The sequence below is a fragment of the Microcaecilia unicolor genome, chromosome 10, assembly GCF_901765095.1.
Source record: "Microcaecilia unicolor chromosome 10, aMicUni1.1, whole genome shotgun sequence".
Lineage (NCBI taxonomy): Eukaryota > Metazoa > Chordata > Amphibia > Gymnophiona > Siphonopidae > Microcaecilia > Microcaecilia unicolor.
The window spans coordinates 22,279,204-22,295,896 of NC_044040.1; the positions used below are offsets into that span (position 1 = coordinate 22,279,204).

The window sequence follows — 16,693 nt, forward strand, 5'->3', positions numbered from 1 at the left end:
AACACATGCAGTTTTAGCCAGTTTGAGAGGAGGAGTTCCTGGGGATGTGTTTAGGGCAGGGTTGCTACACTGAACACATGACCCCTAATTCTAGAATGTTGTACACCTAAAATTCCAAATGGAGCGCAAATTTGTACGTGCATCTTATAGACTGAGGACTGCACATGTAATTTAATGGTTTAATTAACAGCTAATTGGCCTTAACAATCAATTATGGGCTGTAATCGTGGTGTTAATTGGCACAAATTGTCAGTTATGCACATAAGTTGCGCACTCAAATTCCAGAGCTCGCGACTTCAAAGGGGCGTGGACCTGGGAGGCACATGGGTAGATCAGAGGCAGGTCAGGCAGTTATGCGCATGGGTTACATGCTTGACTGCGGACTTACGCTAGTATTCTGTAATGGCAGTTCACGCACAACTGCTGTTACAGAATTTGTGTTTAGCACACTTCATCCTGGCACCTAAGTTTACGCAATCTCTAGAGAATTACCTCTATGTAGACTATGTTTTTAAATCTGTGTGCACTGTTTAAGGCAAATATCTGCCTGCAGAAAAACAAGGTAAACTTGACGGGTAAGTTCCCAGCCTGTCTTTGTCTCCTGACAGTGTGCCAACACGAGGGGAAAGAATATAGTGAAGGGTCTCACTGGGTCCCTGCATCCAGTGCCTGCCAAGAATGTACATGCACAGTAAGTATTACTTAAGATCATAATTCCCCTCCCTCTCCCCCTTTTCTGCTGACATCCTCTGACTAGAGGGCGACTGAAACCTGGATTCTTGGTTAAACCGAAACCTAAACTGAACCACCCCTCTCCCTGATCACTCTCGATGGCCCCTGGTGAGGAGGGGGAGGGGATCCGGCTTCAACTGAAAATTCACTGGACCTGAACCCAGATTTCAATTCGGTTTTGGTGTCAAAACTGAAACCAAAATTCAGTTGGCCTTTAATTCTGACTCTCTTGAATTCTCTCTGTCTGTCTGTCTCTCTCTGGCCATTGATGAAGCCTTTCGCTCTCTCTATTCCAGCTTGGTGAAGTCTCCTGCACAGAAGTGCACTGTGAGATCTCGTGCACTCACCCCTCCCAGGTACCTGGGCAGTGCTGCCCACTGTGCCATGACTGTTTCTTTGAAGGGCATCTCTATCACCATGGAGACACTTTTGATGCTGATGTGTGCAGACAGTGTGTTTGCCAGGTGAGAATCTGTTCAGGTCAGAACTGATATTTTTGGTGGGACCCTTGGTTAACACAGGTGAATATTAGGCAATGTGGGTGTTGACACTACCTCCAGTTCTCCTTTTATTGGCCTGTGTCATTGCCACTGACTGGGTGGGCCTAACTCCAAATTGGAGGAGCCATGGCCCACCTGAATCCACACATGGCTACACCCTTGGTTCTAATTACTTGTGATCTGTCCCACTCCTTGGAGCTAATGAGTCAGAGCTCAGAAGGCAGCATGAACCAGGAGACAGTGTACAAGAAAATCATTACTGAAGGAATATTCAATAGTGTAAATGACTACAGAAAAGTATGAATTGGCCTTCCCAGTCTATCCAGTTGTCTTCATCCTTGATTCTTGACCACTTTGGGCTGCTGAGTATATAAATTCCATAGCCTCTTATCCATCTTGTCAAATACATTCCTACCTCTGCCCTTTATACCTGTCCCAAGCACTTTTAAAATCCATTATGAGTGCTGTTGTCCACCACCTCCACTGGTTGGCTATTCTAGGCCTTGTCATTTTCCTTTTGGGTTCATATGGGTCCCACATTTAATCTAACACCCCACCTCTTCCTATACCTTACCAGTAAGCTTAGAAATAATGATCCAAACATTGGGATTGCTGTGGAAAACATCTGACTACCCACTTCAGTTACCCTGGCCAGTTAATGCTGTGGAAGAGGAGATAAGAGGTAAGGCAGGGGATCTCAACCCAGTCCTCTGGAAAACACCTAGCCAGTCAGGTTTTCAAAATATCTACAATCAATATTCATAAGATAAATTTGCATGCACTACCTCTTTTTCTATTCAAATCTATCTCATACATATTCATTGTAGGCATCCTAAAAACTTGACTGGCTAGGTGTGTCCCAAGCTCTAGGATCAACACTCATGGCTTAAGCCAAATCTAGTGGGTAAATGAGTATTAACAAACAAGAAACTGGCCCAGACATCGGGGCTGATCAGTGGGATCTGTCTCAGCATTGTGTAGGGTAGTGAGGAATGGTATAGCTTATTGATTGGATAGGGTGATCAGATATGTCTTTGCATTGGGCCTAGGTGACCGAGGCTCAGCCTGAGAATTTGGGTTTCATGATCAGGGATAGTTTGTCTGATTGTTGAATGAAATGATCAGGGATTTTTCTTGATATTGTGGTGGGGTACTTAGACATCTGCCTCAGCACTGGAGAGTGACTGATCAGTGATCTGTCTCAGCAGTGGGGAAGGGTGTTCATTGGTGGTGTCTCGCTATTGGCATGGGGTGACCAGGGAACTAGGTGATCCAGAGTGATATATCTCAGTGCCAGGATGATGTGTTTGAGGAGATCGATGGCAGTGGTGGGAGTGAGCTGATGCAGAGTGATATGTTTCAGTCAGGGGCGTAGCCAGACCTCGGCGGGAGGGGGGGCCAGAGCCTGAGGTGGGGGGGCACTGTTTAGCTGCCTCCCCCCGCCGCTGACCCCCCCCAACCTTGGACCCCCCCTCGCTGCTGCCACCACAAAAACCCTCCCCTGTCGCCGCCAGGTACCTTGTTTGCTGGCGGGGGTCCCTAATCTCACCAGCCAAAGAGTCTTCAGCGCCAGTCAACTCTGGCGCCTTCGCTGTGTGATGATCTGTTTCGAACTCCTGACGTCCTGCACCGTGCACGTCCTGTATGTAGCCCCGTGCAGAACGTAAGGCGTCAGAAACAGATTATCACACAACGAAGGTGCCGGAGTCGACCAGCACTGAAGAATACTCTTCGGCTGGCGGGGGTTGGGACCCCCGCCAGCAAACAAGGTACCTGAGGCGGAGGGGGGGGGGGGGAGCGGGCGGCGGTGGTGGTGGTGGGGGGGGGGGGGGTCGGTGGCTGGGGGGGGGTCAAATGTAGAGGTGACCAGGGCTTAATCTGTGGGGGCCCATTCCCCCGTGGCCCCACGTAGCTACGCCCCTGGTTTCAGTTCTGGGGTAATAACTGATGCTTTGTCTTGGCTCTGTATCCGGGGGTGATCATTGGTGGTATATCTAATTGGGTTTGGATGGCCAGGATATTAAAAAAAAAATTGGAAACTGCCCAGATTCTTCTTTATGGGCAATATTTCAAATAAAGATGATAACCTATAACCTTCTGTGTCATTTACACTGCTGAGTGTGAACTGATCCGAGGTGTCTCAGTGTTGAGGTGGGGAGATCACTAAGTGCTCCAGGTCTTATGTTACATTTTCCTTATCATTCTGCTAGACCAGTCCAGAGGAATGAGTGGCCACATAGACTTCTTGCTTTTTCTCTCAGGGCCCAGCTTTTCTGGGTGCTAAAAAGCTGAAATCTATGGGTCCAGAACCTCCATGGCCTCCCAGTAAGGGTCTGTGGGTCCTCTCTGAGGTGGCACCATTGTTCTATCAGGAGTGGACCTATATTACCGCAGTGGGTTGTGGAAATCATCTGCAATGACTGTTCTCTCAAGCTGGCTTCTCCTTGTGCTGTTGGGGAAAAGAGGGCAGTGGCCAAGCCCATTCTAGACAGGATCTTGACTTTAGAGGCCTTTGTTCCAATTCTGTGAAATGCCTGGAGATGTAGTTGCTATTCCATATTTTTCACGGTCCTGAATATAGATGATTTGTTTCAGCCCCTCCTCAACCTCAAGGTATTCAACTGTTACATCATTTTTGCATGGAAACCTTTAGATCAGTGATCATGGTGGTTAGGAAAAGGGAATTCCTCTTGTTTCCGGCCCTTTCAGAAGCCAATTTTCACATCCTTATTCAGCTGAAGGACCAAATGTTTCTTTGGTTCTGTATGTTGAACAAGTATTTCCAGTTCTGGGCCTTGCCCTTTGGACTGGCCACTACCTTTCAGATGTTCTCCAGTGATGGTGACGGTGGTAGCCTTCTTACAGAGGGAAGGGCTCCTAATCCATCCCTATCTACAGTTGGTTGAGTTGGGCAAAGTCAATGCAGGAGGCTTGTTCAACAACAACCAGGTCATGGAGTTTCTGGGAAGCCTAGGCTGGGTTATGAACCGCAAGAAAAACAATCTAGCACATCCCAGTCTCTAAATTATGTAGCGGTCTGTTTCGGTACTGTGCTGGACTGAGTCTTTCTGATTCAAGAGTGAATAGTCCAGCTTCAATCTCAAACCCAAAACCTGCTCACATAGGGGCCCTTTTACAAAGCACACAGCGGTAATTCCGAGTTTGGCGTGTACTAAATCCCACGGTAGAAAATATTTTTCTGTTTTCAAGTGTGTGAGCCCTTACCACTAAGTCAGTGGCTGGTGATAAAGGCTCAGGCTGTAAACAGGCGCCCGCTAGTTTTAATTTTTGTACACACTCATTTCTCAGCCCATTAAAAAAATGGCCTTTTTCCCAGCTGCAATAAAAAGTGGCCCAGCGCGTGGCCAAAAAATGCGCCCACACTACCGCAGGGCCACATTTTACCATGGCTTTGTAAAAGGACCCCATAGTGAGCTCTGTTAGTCTGGGATTATCTTCAGGTGTTAAACTCCATGGCGGCCATGTTGGAGTTGGTCTCTTTGTGCCAGGGCTAACATACGTCTTCTACAGTAAGTGTTGCTATTTCAGTGTTCTCCTTGGCCCCTCATTTTCCTGGACTGGTCTAGCAGGATTCAAGGAAAGGAAATTAACAGATAAGGCTAAATTTCACCATCCGTGTATCTTCCAGACAGGAAATGTGCTCTGTATAACCACCCAATGTCCTCCTCTGGGCTGTAGGCATCAGGTGACAAGCCCTGGCTCTTGCTGTCCACAGTGTAGAGGTAAGTTACTGCCTGACCTTGTTCCTTGGCTGCGCTCCTCACCAGGGCTGCCGAGGGGGGGGGGTGGCAGGGAGGACAAAATTCCCTGGGCCTCCAAGGGGGGCCTGGCGCCGCAGTCCCCGGTCTCACCCGCCCGCCCTTGGCTTCATCAACAGTCCCCCTCCATCTGCCACTGGGACCCCTGCATTCAAATCACAGCGCCTCACCTCCGTGTGAAAGCGCAGCGGCAGATCGCCTCCCTTCGGGCCTTCTCCCCTCCCTGTGTCCCGCCCTCTTCTGATGTAACTTCCTGTTTCTGCGAGGGCGGGACACAGGGAGGGAAGAAGGCCTGAAGGGAGGCGATCTGCCGCTGCGCTTTCACACGGAGGTGAGGTGCTGTGATTTGAGTGCATGGGGCCCAGTGGCGGATGGAGGGGGGCTGTCGACAGGGCTGGGGATGGGCGGGTAGAGACTGGGGACTGCGGCGACCTCGGGGGGGGGGGGGGGGGGTTGGCGGCGGCCTTGCCCCAGGCCTGGCCCAGTCTCTCGGCAGCCCTGCTCCTCACCACAGGAAAGATAGTACCTTCCAGTGACAAAAGACAGTGAATGCTTAACCCACTGTCCTCAAGATGTACCGGTTACCATAGTCTTAACCTTCTGTGCATATTGTCTACTAGAAATCTGCTTTCCCACTGCCCCTGAGCCTTTGCACTATGACCTGCTGTTTCCTCAAAGCTTTCGTCAGCCGATTCTTGCTTCTGCCTGTGGGTTTTTGGCTGCTGATTAAATCTTGTAGGACTTTGCGTTGTCATGTGAATGACCTTCTCTTCTGTGGTTAATGGTTTGCCCTCAGTGCCAGTTCCTCTTTCTGTAGTGACGGAGAGGTATCACCACCACCTCCGGTTCAGTTCTAGATGCGCTGATAGAAATAGATTGAATAATGTGAAGCACTTGAACGCTAAGGGCCCTGTTTATTAAGCAGCGTTATAGGCACATTAACATTTTTAACGCATGTTAACCAGGTACGTGCTTACAATATCCTTATAGACGCCTACATGGTTATCGCACACACTAAGGGTAGGCGCGCTAAAAACACTAATGCACTTTTAGTAAACAGGGCCCTAAATATAAAATGGCTCCTGTTATTTGAGGGAAATGCTCCGTTCTACGGTATGTATTAAAAGCTCATTGGAAAATAATCAGAGTGATTTCCATGACCAAACTTGTTTCTCTAAATAAAATTCTGGGCTGTTTATTGCCCTGCTGCATGGTAAAATAGACATGCTTTCACAGTATCCATACTTTTACCCTCCCAAAATAATGGGCAGAATTAGTTTGGGGCAGTGGCGTAGCTATGTGGGGCCACGGGGGCCTGGGCCCCTGTAGATTTGACCCTGGACCCCCCCTGCTGATGACCCTCTCGACCCCCCTCCCGTCGCCAACCCTCCCCCGCTGCCACCATCGCCGTCCGATAACTTTGCTGGCGGGGGAACCCAATCCCCGCCAGCCGAGGTCCTCTTCTTCCGGCGCAAGGCTTCATTCTGTTTCTGTGAGTCTGACGTCCTGCACGTACAACTCACAGAAACAGAACGAAGCCTTGCGCCGGAAGAAGAGGACCTCGGCTAGCGGGGGTTGGGGTCCCCCGCCATCAAAGGTAGGCCACGGCGGGGGAGGGTTGGTGGCGGGAGGGGGGTCGAGAGGGTTGTCAGCAGGGGGAGGGTCAAAGTTGTTGTTGGGGGGGGGTCAGCGGCAGCGGGGGGGGGGGGGGGGGGTTAAATGTGCCCCCTCATCTCAGGCTCTGGACCTCTTTCCCGCCGAAGTCTGGCTACACCCCTGGTTTGGGGAAAAGAAATTCCATGCAGAGATTGATTATTTTTGTCTTGGTCACACTGTACCAGTCCACCACATGTCACCTCTGTAGGTGCCAGTGGGTGCTGAGCACCCCCCAACATTGAGCAAGCTCCTTTATTACGTCCAGGGAGGGGCAATTTGTATTGTGTTTGGCAACCCCAATCAGTAAATGATGGCAGATAGACCAACAAGGCAGCCAGAGCCACACCCACCACTCTGTGTAAGTTATAGTCCTGCGGGTTGTTTTCTTTTTGCCCTCCCCCCATTCATTTCAGTGTGGGTGCTGCCAAAAAGTTCATAGATCAACCAAAAACCTAGGTTTATGAGCTGCTTGCTCAGGATCAGCAGAAAGCAGGTTAAAGCCCCCTCCCCCCACACACACATACACTAAGAGCTGCAGATCCCCTAATTTCTGAGCCTCCCAGAATTGGGATGGGAAGGCAACTGGTGTCCTCAGTTACCAAAACTGCTTTTTCCAAATTGAAACTAATTTGTCAGATGAAACCTTTGGATCAAAAATCATTACTTACTGTAGTTCAGGCCTTATTGTTAAGTGCATTATATTATTGTAATCAATCTTCTATACGTGGGATTATTGATAATTTATAAGAATAAACTTCAGATTATCTAAAGTGCTCTGATTAGATTGGTTTGTGGTTAATATACAAATCCCAGGATACATTAAAATAACCAATCATGGACGAAACAAATAAGGAAATAGATGTTGATATATCAAGAAATAACTGAAAATGTGGCCCTCATTAGCTGGGGAGAGTCTGCACTTCATTCCACAATTTTCAAATAAATAATGAGGAAAACGTATCTCTTACAAATACCCTGATGATATTATTATAAGTTTATTTTTATCCACCTCCTAACTGAGGACTATTTTGAATCTGCATTTTTCCCCTGGAGAAACTGTGAAGCTGAAAAAAAATCAAAGAAAATATATTGAGTCCTGTGAATTGGTTTTGATTTTTTTTAAAGTGTTCAAAACCAGAATTGTGTGTATACCTAAGTGGTTGTTAAGATCATCCCAAGTACTGGCGTAGCCACGGGTGGGCCTGGACCCTGGGGCTCACTCAGTTTCAGTTCAGGCCCTCCCAGTGACAGAGCACATTGTCAGTGTAGCTTGTAGGGATCCCCAAGCCCCACAAGCTACAGAATCCTCTCCGGAGCCTCCTCGGGCTGTCTTAATCCTGGGGCAGTCGGTGGCACTCTCCCAGTGCCCGGGGCAGTTGGCGGCACTCTTCCAGCCACCGACACTGGGGCTCTCAGTGTCGGTGGCTGGAAGAGTGCTGCCAACTGCCCCGAGATTAAGACAGCTCAGGAAGACTCCGGAGAACACTCTAGCTGGTGGGGCTTGGGGATCCCCAGCAGCCAAGGTATTAATTTTTACCACTTTGGGGATGAGGGGGTAGCAGGAGAGGAAATCCAGGCCCACCCAGAAATTGAGATCTGGCTACACTACTGATCCCAAGGTAATTTTTTATAGTTGACCTACATTAATCCAAACAGTTATAATGCAAATGCTCCTTTATTTTCCAAATATTCTAATATATTTAACAAATTCATAAATACCCCAGATCATTCAACCACATTCACACATAATACACATCCATATACCTATCCTCACTAATACATCAATTACTAACTACCATAAAACATATCTGAACAACCTACCCAGTCTGTACTATTCAATGGCATTCAAAAGTTCCAAAAGATCAACTTGTGAATCAAAAAAAACTTTCTTCCTGTAGTTATGAATCCTTTTATATCCTCAATGCTCTAGGAATTCCATCTGCTTAACTCCTGCCCATCTTTGCTTCTTTTACCCTATCTTATATTGTTTTTGGGGGGGATTTTTTTGTTTGTTTTTTAATATGTGTAAACCATTTGGCATGAATGTGGTTCAGTAAAATGGTATATAAAATATAAAGAAATAAATACATCGTACTGAGCTTGGATGCCCTTAATTTTGGGGGTCATGAAGCATTACTGGATTCTTTGGGAGACTGTGATCATTATTTGCTCCACAACAGAGATAGGATACTGTGAATGACCTTGGAGTTTGCAAATGGGCCTTCTTCAGGTGTCAGATCGTAATAATTGTCCTTTTTCTTTCTGTAATGAGCAGGCTGTGTGTACAGTGGACAGGAGTATCACAACGGCAGCAGCTGGTTCTCACCTACCACCCCTTGCATGTCATGCATGTGTGTGGACAGCGTGACTACGTGCTCCGAGATCCGCTGTGTAACTTCATGTGTCAACCAAATCCAAGTACCTGGGGAGTGCTGTCCACTGTGCGCAGGTAGGGAAAGCACAAGCATCCTGTAGTGCACAGATAGAGAGAGCTCAAGCATTATAGGGAAAGCACACATATCTCATAGGGCACAGGTAGAGATAGCTCAAGCTTAGTATGATGAGAAAAAGGTAGGAGAGCACACACATCCCATGGTGCATTGTAGGGAAAGCACACGTATCCCATAGGGCACAGGTAGAGATAGCTCAAGCTTAGTATGATGAGAAAAAGGTAGGAGAGCACACACATCCCATGGTGCATTGTAGGGAAAGCACACATATCCCATAGGCACAGGTAGGGAGAGCACACACATCCCATGGTGCATTGTAGGGAAAGCACACGTATCCCATAGGGCACAGGTAGAGATAGCTCAAGCTTAGTATGATGAGAAAAAGGTAGGAGAGCACACACATCCCATGGTGCATTGTAGGGAAAGCACACGTATCCCATAGGGCACAGGTAGAGATAGCTCAAGCTTACTATGATGAGAAAAAGGTAGGAGAGCACACACATCCCATGGTGCATTGTAGGGAAAGCACACGTATCCCATAGGGCACAGGTAGAGATAGCTCAAGCTTAGTATGATGAGAAAAAGGTAGGAGTGCACACACATCCCATGGTGCATTGTAGGGAAAGCACACGTATCCCATAGGGCACAGGTAGAGATAGCTCAAGCTTACTATGATGAGAAAAAGGTAGGAGAGCACACACATCCCATGGTGCATTGTAGGGAAAGCACACATATCCCATAGGCACAGGTAGGGAGAGCACACACATCCCATGGTGCATTGTAGGGAAAGCACACATATCCCATAGGCACAGGTAGGGAGAGCACACGTATCCCATAGGGCACAGGTAGAGATAGCTCAAGCTTAGTATGATGAGAAAAAGGTAGGAGAGCACACACATCCCATGGTGCATTGTAGGGAAAGCACACGTATCCCATAGGGCACAGGTAGAGATAGCTCAAGCTTACTATGATGAGAAAAAGGTAGGAGAGCACACACATCCCATGGTGCATTGTAGGGAAAGCACACATATCCCATAGGCACAGGTAGGGAGAGCACACACATCCCATGGTGCATTGTAGGGAAAGCACACATATCCCATAGGCACAGGTAGGGAGAGCACACGTATCCCATAGGGCACAGGTAGAGATAGCTCAAGCTTAAAATGATGAGAAAAAGGTAGGAGAGCACACACATCCCATGGTGCATTGTAGGGAAAGCACACATATCCCATAGGCACAGGTAGGGAGAGCACACACATTCCATAGGGCACAAGCAGGGTTCTAGCCAGTCTAAAGCAAACGTTTACATAGCTAGTAATGCACAAAGGGGTTTTCAGTGGCTCTAATGTGTAATACAAATGTATTACAATGAGCTCATTAGTATTCTAATGAACTCATTCGTAGTCTAATGTGTATTCCAGGGGATGCACAGCTCCAGAGCAGCGCTAATTTAACAAGCAAATTTTAAGGCTGCTCTGGAGCTGTTGGAGAGGAGAGAAGCACAAGCAGGCAGCTACAAAGGCTGCCTGCTTGTGCTTCCTACCTTTCACCTCCCGGCGCCCCCCCCCCCCCCCCGAATACTTTTTAAAAATTTCCCTGGTGGTCCAATGGACCACAACACCCCCTGCATCTTTTTAAACTTTTCTTGGTGGTCCCAACCCCCTCCCCCCCCATGACCCCAGAACCTTTTAAAAAGATTTTCCCTGGTGGTCCAGTGGACCAAACCCCGTCCCCTGCGCAAGCACACACCCCTCCCTGTACCTTTACAACAAGGTGGAGGCAGGAGAGCAGGAGCAATGGCTCCTCCCTACTGCCTTGGACCTGCCCGGAACAAAATGGCTGCGCCCAGGCCCTGCCTAGTGCATTTTGGGATGCAGTGGGCAGGGCTAAACACCATATAAGGGAAAAAACTCCTGCCCTCCTGCCTTCACCTTGTTGTAAAGGTACAGGAAGGGGCAGGATGGGGGTCGGGTATGGGAGGGTGTGTGTGTGTGCACGCACAGGGGAAGGGGTTCTATTCACTGGACCACCATGGAAATTTTTTAAAAAAGTTTTGTGGGGTCATGGGGCATTGCGGGGAGAGGTCATGGTCCACTGGAAAAAAAGATTGGGGTGGTCAGGGTCCACTGGACCACCAGGGCAAATGAGAAAAAAAGATATGTGGGGTCGGGGAGGTTCAATGCATCAGAGCTGTCAAATCCATTTGACAGCTCAAACTCGCAAACAGCAAGGATGCAGAAAGGGGGATCCGTGTAGCTCATTTGCATGTGATCTCCTTTGTGCATCACTGGCTGTTAGTGATTCACTAAAGTTTAGCGAGGCAGCCGTATTTTACGGCTGCCTTTGTGTATCGGGGCCTCAGCTAGGTCCCCAGCAAATTTCATTTCAGTCTCCTCACCCAGTGCCCTGACCAGCAAAATATTGGTCTGCTGACACTCGACTATAGTACCTTTCACACCCCTGCGAACAGAGCAGAGGAGGCTCACCCCTTGTGAGGGTTTCAATCCGTGGTTCCCTGTAGCTTACTGATCTTCCTTATGTTTCTTTCTAGACTGTGTGCACAATGGACAAGTGTACAGCCCTGGTGAAAGCTTTCAGCCCTCTGAGGACCCCTGCGAGATCTGCACATGTGAGGTATGCAGCCTCTGCTGCTACATCCTTTATTACCCCCAGAGTGAATGTGAAAGTGGTAAGAGAAGAGGACATGCACTGAGGTGATCGGGCAGAAAGCAAATTAGGAATTTGAGGAAGAGGATTTCAGGTCAGGGCTGGATCAGCTGTGGGTGTAAAGATGCTATTTGCAGAATTCTCCTCCTGCTAATTGCAGGCTGTGAACATAAGGACATAAGAGTAACCATACTGGGTCAGACCAATGGTCCATCTAGCCCGATATCCTGTTTTCTGAACAGTGGCCAAGCCAGGTCACAAGTACCTAGCAGAAAACCAAATTGTGGCAACATTCCGTGTAGAACCCCAAAGAATAGCAAGATTCTGAAATCCTAGAGAGTGACAAGATTCCATGCAGAATTTCAGAGTAGCAACATTCCATGTAGAACCCCAAAGAATAGCAAGATTCTGGAATCCTAAAGAGTGACAAGATTCCATGCAGAATTTCAGAGTAGCAACATTCCATGTAGAACCCCACAGAATAGCAAGATTCTGGAATCCTGAAGAGTGACAAGATTCCATGCAGAATCTCAGAGTAGCAACATTCCATACTACAAATCCCAGGGCAAGCAGTTGCTTCCCATGTCTGTCTCAATAGCAGACTATGGACTTTTCCTCCAGGAACTTGTCAAAACCTTTTTTAAACCCAGATACACCAACTGCTGTTGCCACATCCTCTGGCAGAGAGTTCCAGCGCTTAACTATTCATCGACTGAAAAAATATTTCCTCCTATTTGTTTTAGAAGTACATAAGAACATAAGAGTAGTCATACTGGGTCAGACCAACGGTCTATCTAGCCCAGTATCCTGTTCTCCAAACAGTGGCCAAGCCAGGTCACAAGTACCTGGCGGAAACCCAAATCGTGGCAACATTCCATGTAGAACCCCAAAGAATAGCAAGATTCTGGAATCCTAAAGAGTGACAAGATTCCATGCAGAATCTCAGAGTAGCAACATTCCATGTAGAACCCCACAGAATAGCAAGATTCTGGAATCCTGAAGAGTGACAAGATTCCATGCAGAATCTCAGAGTAGCAACATTCCATATTACAAATCCCAGGGCATGCAGTTGCTTCCCATGTCTGTCTCAATAGCAGACTATGAACTTTTCCTCCAGGAATATGTCCAAACCTTTTTTAAACCCTGATACACTAACCACAAGCACTTCTTATCACTAGATAGGGCTAAAGCTTCAAAGTGCCACCAAGTCCTAGGCATTAACAACTGAGGAAACCATGTCTTCCTTTCCTTTAATTAGTCATAAAACAAGTAATACTGCAGAATATATTGGCTTATGACCATGACTTTTTTTTTTCTCTAAAGCATTCAGGGCTCAGCACTGCTGTCTTACAGCAAGGCAGCATTAGGTATAATTTTGCATTTAATTTGTAAGACAAAGAAGGAATGGATCCTAAGGAGCTTAGCCGAGATTGGGTGGCAGAGCCAGCCGGTGGTGGGAGGCGAGGATAGTGCTGGGCAGACTTATACGGTCTGTGCCAGAGCCAGTGGTGGGAGGCGGGGCTGGTGGTTGGGAGGCGGGGATAGTGCTGGACAGACTTATACGGTCTGTGCCCTGAAGAGGACAGGTACAAATCAAAGTAGGGTATACACAAAAAGTAGCACATATGAGTTTGTCTTGTTGGGCAGACTGGATGGACCATGCAGGTCTTTTTCTGCCGTCATTTACTATGTAAATGAGGAAACCTGTAGATTAGATACTAACTAGTCAGTATTCAACCTGCGATAGTCAGCATTTTTTAAAAAACATTGACCACTGAGGGCAGAATTACCCCAGATATTCAAAGAGGGCATGTCTGGGTACTGGCAGTGGATATCTGGTTCTAATTCCCACCAAGCTGGCTACCGATATTCAGCCGGAACCCAAAAAGTGAAGCTCCCATATCCCGATTCCCCGGACCTCCGATCCCCTGCCCTAAGCCCCAGAAAGCTTATTCTGGCCAACTTACTATCCCTGTTGATCTAGTGGCCGCCACAATCTGTAGTGGTAATGTCATGCTACCACTAGGGACAGTAAGTCCCTTGGAGGGGACAGAGGGGGGGTATGGAGGTGCTCCAGCCCACAACTGACACCTATGCGGGTGCCAGCTGATTTTGCACTTGCACCCACATAGCTAAGTGACCAAAAGTAGGACTACTATTTATGAGGTCCTATTTGGTCACTTAGCTATGTGGACACTGGAACTGAATATTGCTGGCACCCACAGAGCTACCAGCTTCTCCCCAATCTTGCCTTTGGAACATCCCTCTGATGCCCACATAAAAAATGGCCAGTCAGCGCTGATTTATACAGCAGCAGTGCCTGGTTAAGTACTGCTGAATATCTGTGACGGATTCACATAGCGCTATTTAAGTGGGCAGGAGAAGCTCCTGCCTGTTTAACAATTTACCAGTTCAATATTCAAAACAATTTATTTCTTTATGGTTTGACTATGAATCTTTTTTCTGAAGCTTATTCACAAGCCCATGCCACCTTGCAAGAATGCTAATGAGAACTGGAGTAGAGGAGTGGCCTAGTGGTTAGAGCACCCACCTGGTTCAAATCCCACTGCTGCTCCTTGTGATCTTGGGCAAGTCCATTAACCCTCCATCGCCTCAGGTACAAACTTAGATTGTGAGCCTTCCAGAGACAGAGAAATATCCAGTGTGCCTGAACATAACTCACCTTGAGCTACTACTGAAAAAGGTGTGAGCAAAATCTAAATAAATAAATACATTTTAAAGCATAATTCTGTGTTTCAGAGCTCACTGATAGCCATTTAGGCTAATTAGCTGACTGTGTGAAAATGCTATCCTTCAATCCAACTAAAAAAAAAAAAAAAGAAAAGTGCAAGGGATTAAAGGTGGATTGAGGTGAAACATTCCCAGGACAGTGTTTTGGGCAATATCTTGTAGTTTTAATTCTGCCTGCTTCCATATACTTTTTTACATATATTTCCCTTTGAATGTCAGGTTCAAGGTCATAGACCCAGAGACTTTGCAATCCAGTTTAACTAGTAGTGCTGATAAAAATTCTGGTGTAAACGGAAGCAGGATGGGTGGATGAGCCCACGTGCATGTAGCTTCTGGTGATAGTTGGGTAGGTAACAGGATCAGAAACTGTAATCTCAGGACTGGGAATTTTTTGTTATGTCATGAATGGGGAGCAGTTTAATGAAAGGCATGGAGAGAAAGAGAAAGACTGGGGGAAGAGTTAGGAGACCACACAGGATTCATGAAATTTTGATGGAAATGAATCATTGCGTTGGACAAGATGTCCTATGAATAACATTAACACGAAAAGCAACACTGGGCCTTCAAGAAAGAGATAATAGCTGTCCTTTATTGTGAAAAAGACCCGACACAGGCTGTGTTTCAGCGCACAAGCGCCTGCCTCAGGGGTCAGAGTAAATCTTCACCTTTGGGCAGTTTTCTTAACAGACAACGTCTGGCTTGATTTACTGAAGGTCTAGCAGTTGCTGGCAGGGCCGCCGAGAGCCAGAGCCGGGCCCGGGACAAGGCCGCCCCCGGGCCCCCCCACCACCCGAGGTCGTCGTCGTTGCTGCCGGGCCCCCCCCCACCACCCGAGGTCGTCGTCGTTGCTGCCGGGCCCCCCCCCCCCCACCTGAGGTCACCGGCCCCCCTCCACCCGCTACCGGGCCGGGCCCTGCACTAACCTTAAACGCCTCCTTTCAGCACGTGTGCAGCAAGCAGCAGCAGGGCAGACCTCTCCTTCCTTCCGTGCCCCGCCCTCGTGGACGTTACGTCAGGCGAGGGCGGGACACGGAAGGAAGGAGTGGCCTGCCCTGCTGCTGCTTGCTGCGAACGTGGTGAAAGGAGGCATTTAAGGTTAGTGCTGGGAGCGACGGAGGGAGGGCAGGTCGGACTGCAGTGTCGCCGGGCCCCCTCCGGGCCCGGGGACTTTTGTCCCCCCTGTCCCCCCCTCTCGGCGGCCCTGGTTGCTGGCACTCTTACTTTAGACTGTTTGAAAACCATTGTACATATACTGTAAAGATTTACTCTGATCCCTGAGGCAGGCGCTTGTGCGCCGAAACACGGCCTATGTCGGGTCTTTTTCACAACAAAGGACAGCTATTATCTCTTTCTTGAAGGCCCAGTGTTGCTTTTCATGTTTGTGTTAAATGTGTGTATGCTGTACTACCCTCTCTTTTGTGATTGTATATCTATGAGTATCATTGTCAGTTTTGTTTCACTCTTTCTTCAGTTGATGCCAGATGGACAGCTCTATCGGAACTGTAACAGGAAGCAATGCCCCAGCCTGCTAGACTGCCCCAAAAATCACATTCTGCTGCCTGGGCCAGACCACTGCTGTCCCACGTGTGCACGTGAGTACATGATTTGCATGCATTCACCCAGCCGTGCTGCTCAACTACTGCAAGGGGTAGGAGTATGCAACCAGAAGCTCTACTCACCTGTACTTACAAGTCTAGCCCAACTATTAGGCAAGTCTAGGTGGTTGCCTAGGGCAGCAGCTTCTGGGAGGGCATCAAAGAGCAGCTGCAAAATGAAAGCAAAACAATAGCCCCTGACAGCCACACAAAGACCCATCAATGCATACTTTTACCTGCCCATTTGGGTAAATTACGTAGGTAAATGACTTTTGGAAATCGCCCTCATTATTTGTGTGTGTCTGATTATATAACTTTCACACACACACGGAAGTTTAATATTTAAAAGTATGATGTCTTGGGGGAGGGGCAGATTGGGAGCCGGAAAGTTAATTAGGGGGTGGGGCATAAAGCTCAAAGTTCACTTAGGGTGTCCAATATTCTTGCAACAGCCCCGAGTCTCAGGATCTACCAAGTAGCATGGTCCCTCCTGTGCACGTGCGTACATGCATCCAGCCACAAGCGCTGTCCCAACCATGCTTCTACTCTGTGGTATGGTCCCA

The 16,693-nt window shown here is 47.9% G+C and overlaps 1 protein-coding gene across 1 annotated transcript in view; it reads left to right on the forward strand.

Annotated features, from left to right (window-relative positions):
* Positions 1-16,693, forward strand: part of KCP (kielin cysteine rich BMP regulator) — a 198,599-nt gene that overhangs the window by 157,052 nt on the left and 24,854 nt on the right. The window contains exons 36-41 of the mRNA XM_030216418.1: positions 609-691; positions 1,029-1,196; positions 4,882-4,975; positions 8,943-9,116; positions 11,669-11,751; positions 16,007-16,127. Of these exons, the coding sequence (XP_030072278.1) occupies positions 609-691; positions 1,029-1,196; positions 4,882-4,975; positions 8,943-9,116; positions 11,669-11,751; positions 16,007-16,127 (723 nt within the window). The remainder of the gene's footprint in view (positions 1-608; positions 692-1,028; positions 1,197-4,881; positions 4,976-8,942; positions 9,117-11,668; positions 11,752-16,006; positions 16,128-16,693) is intronic.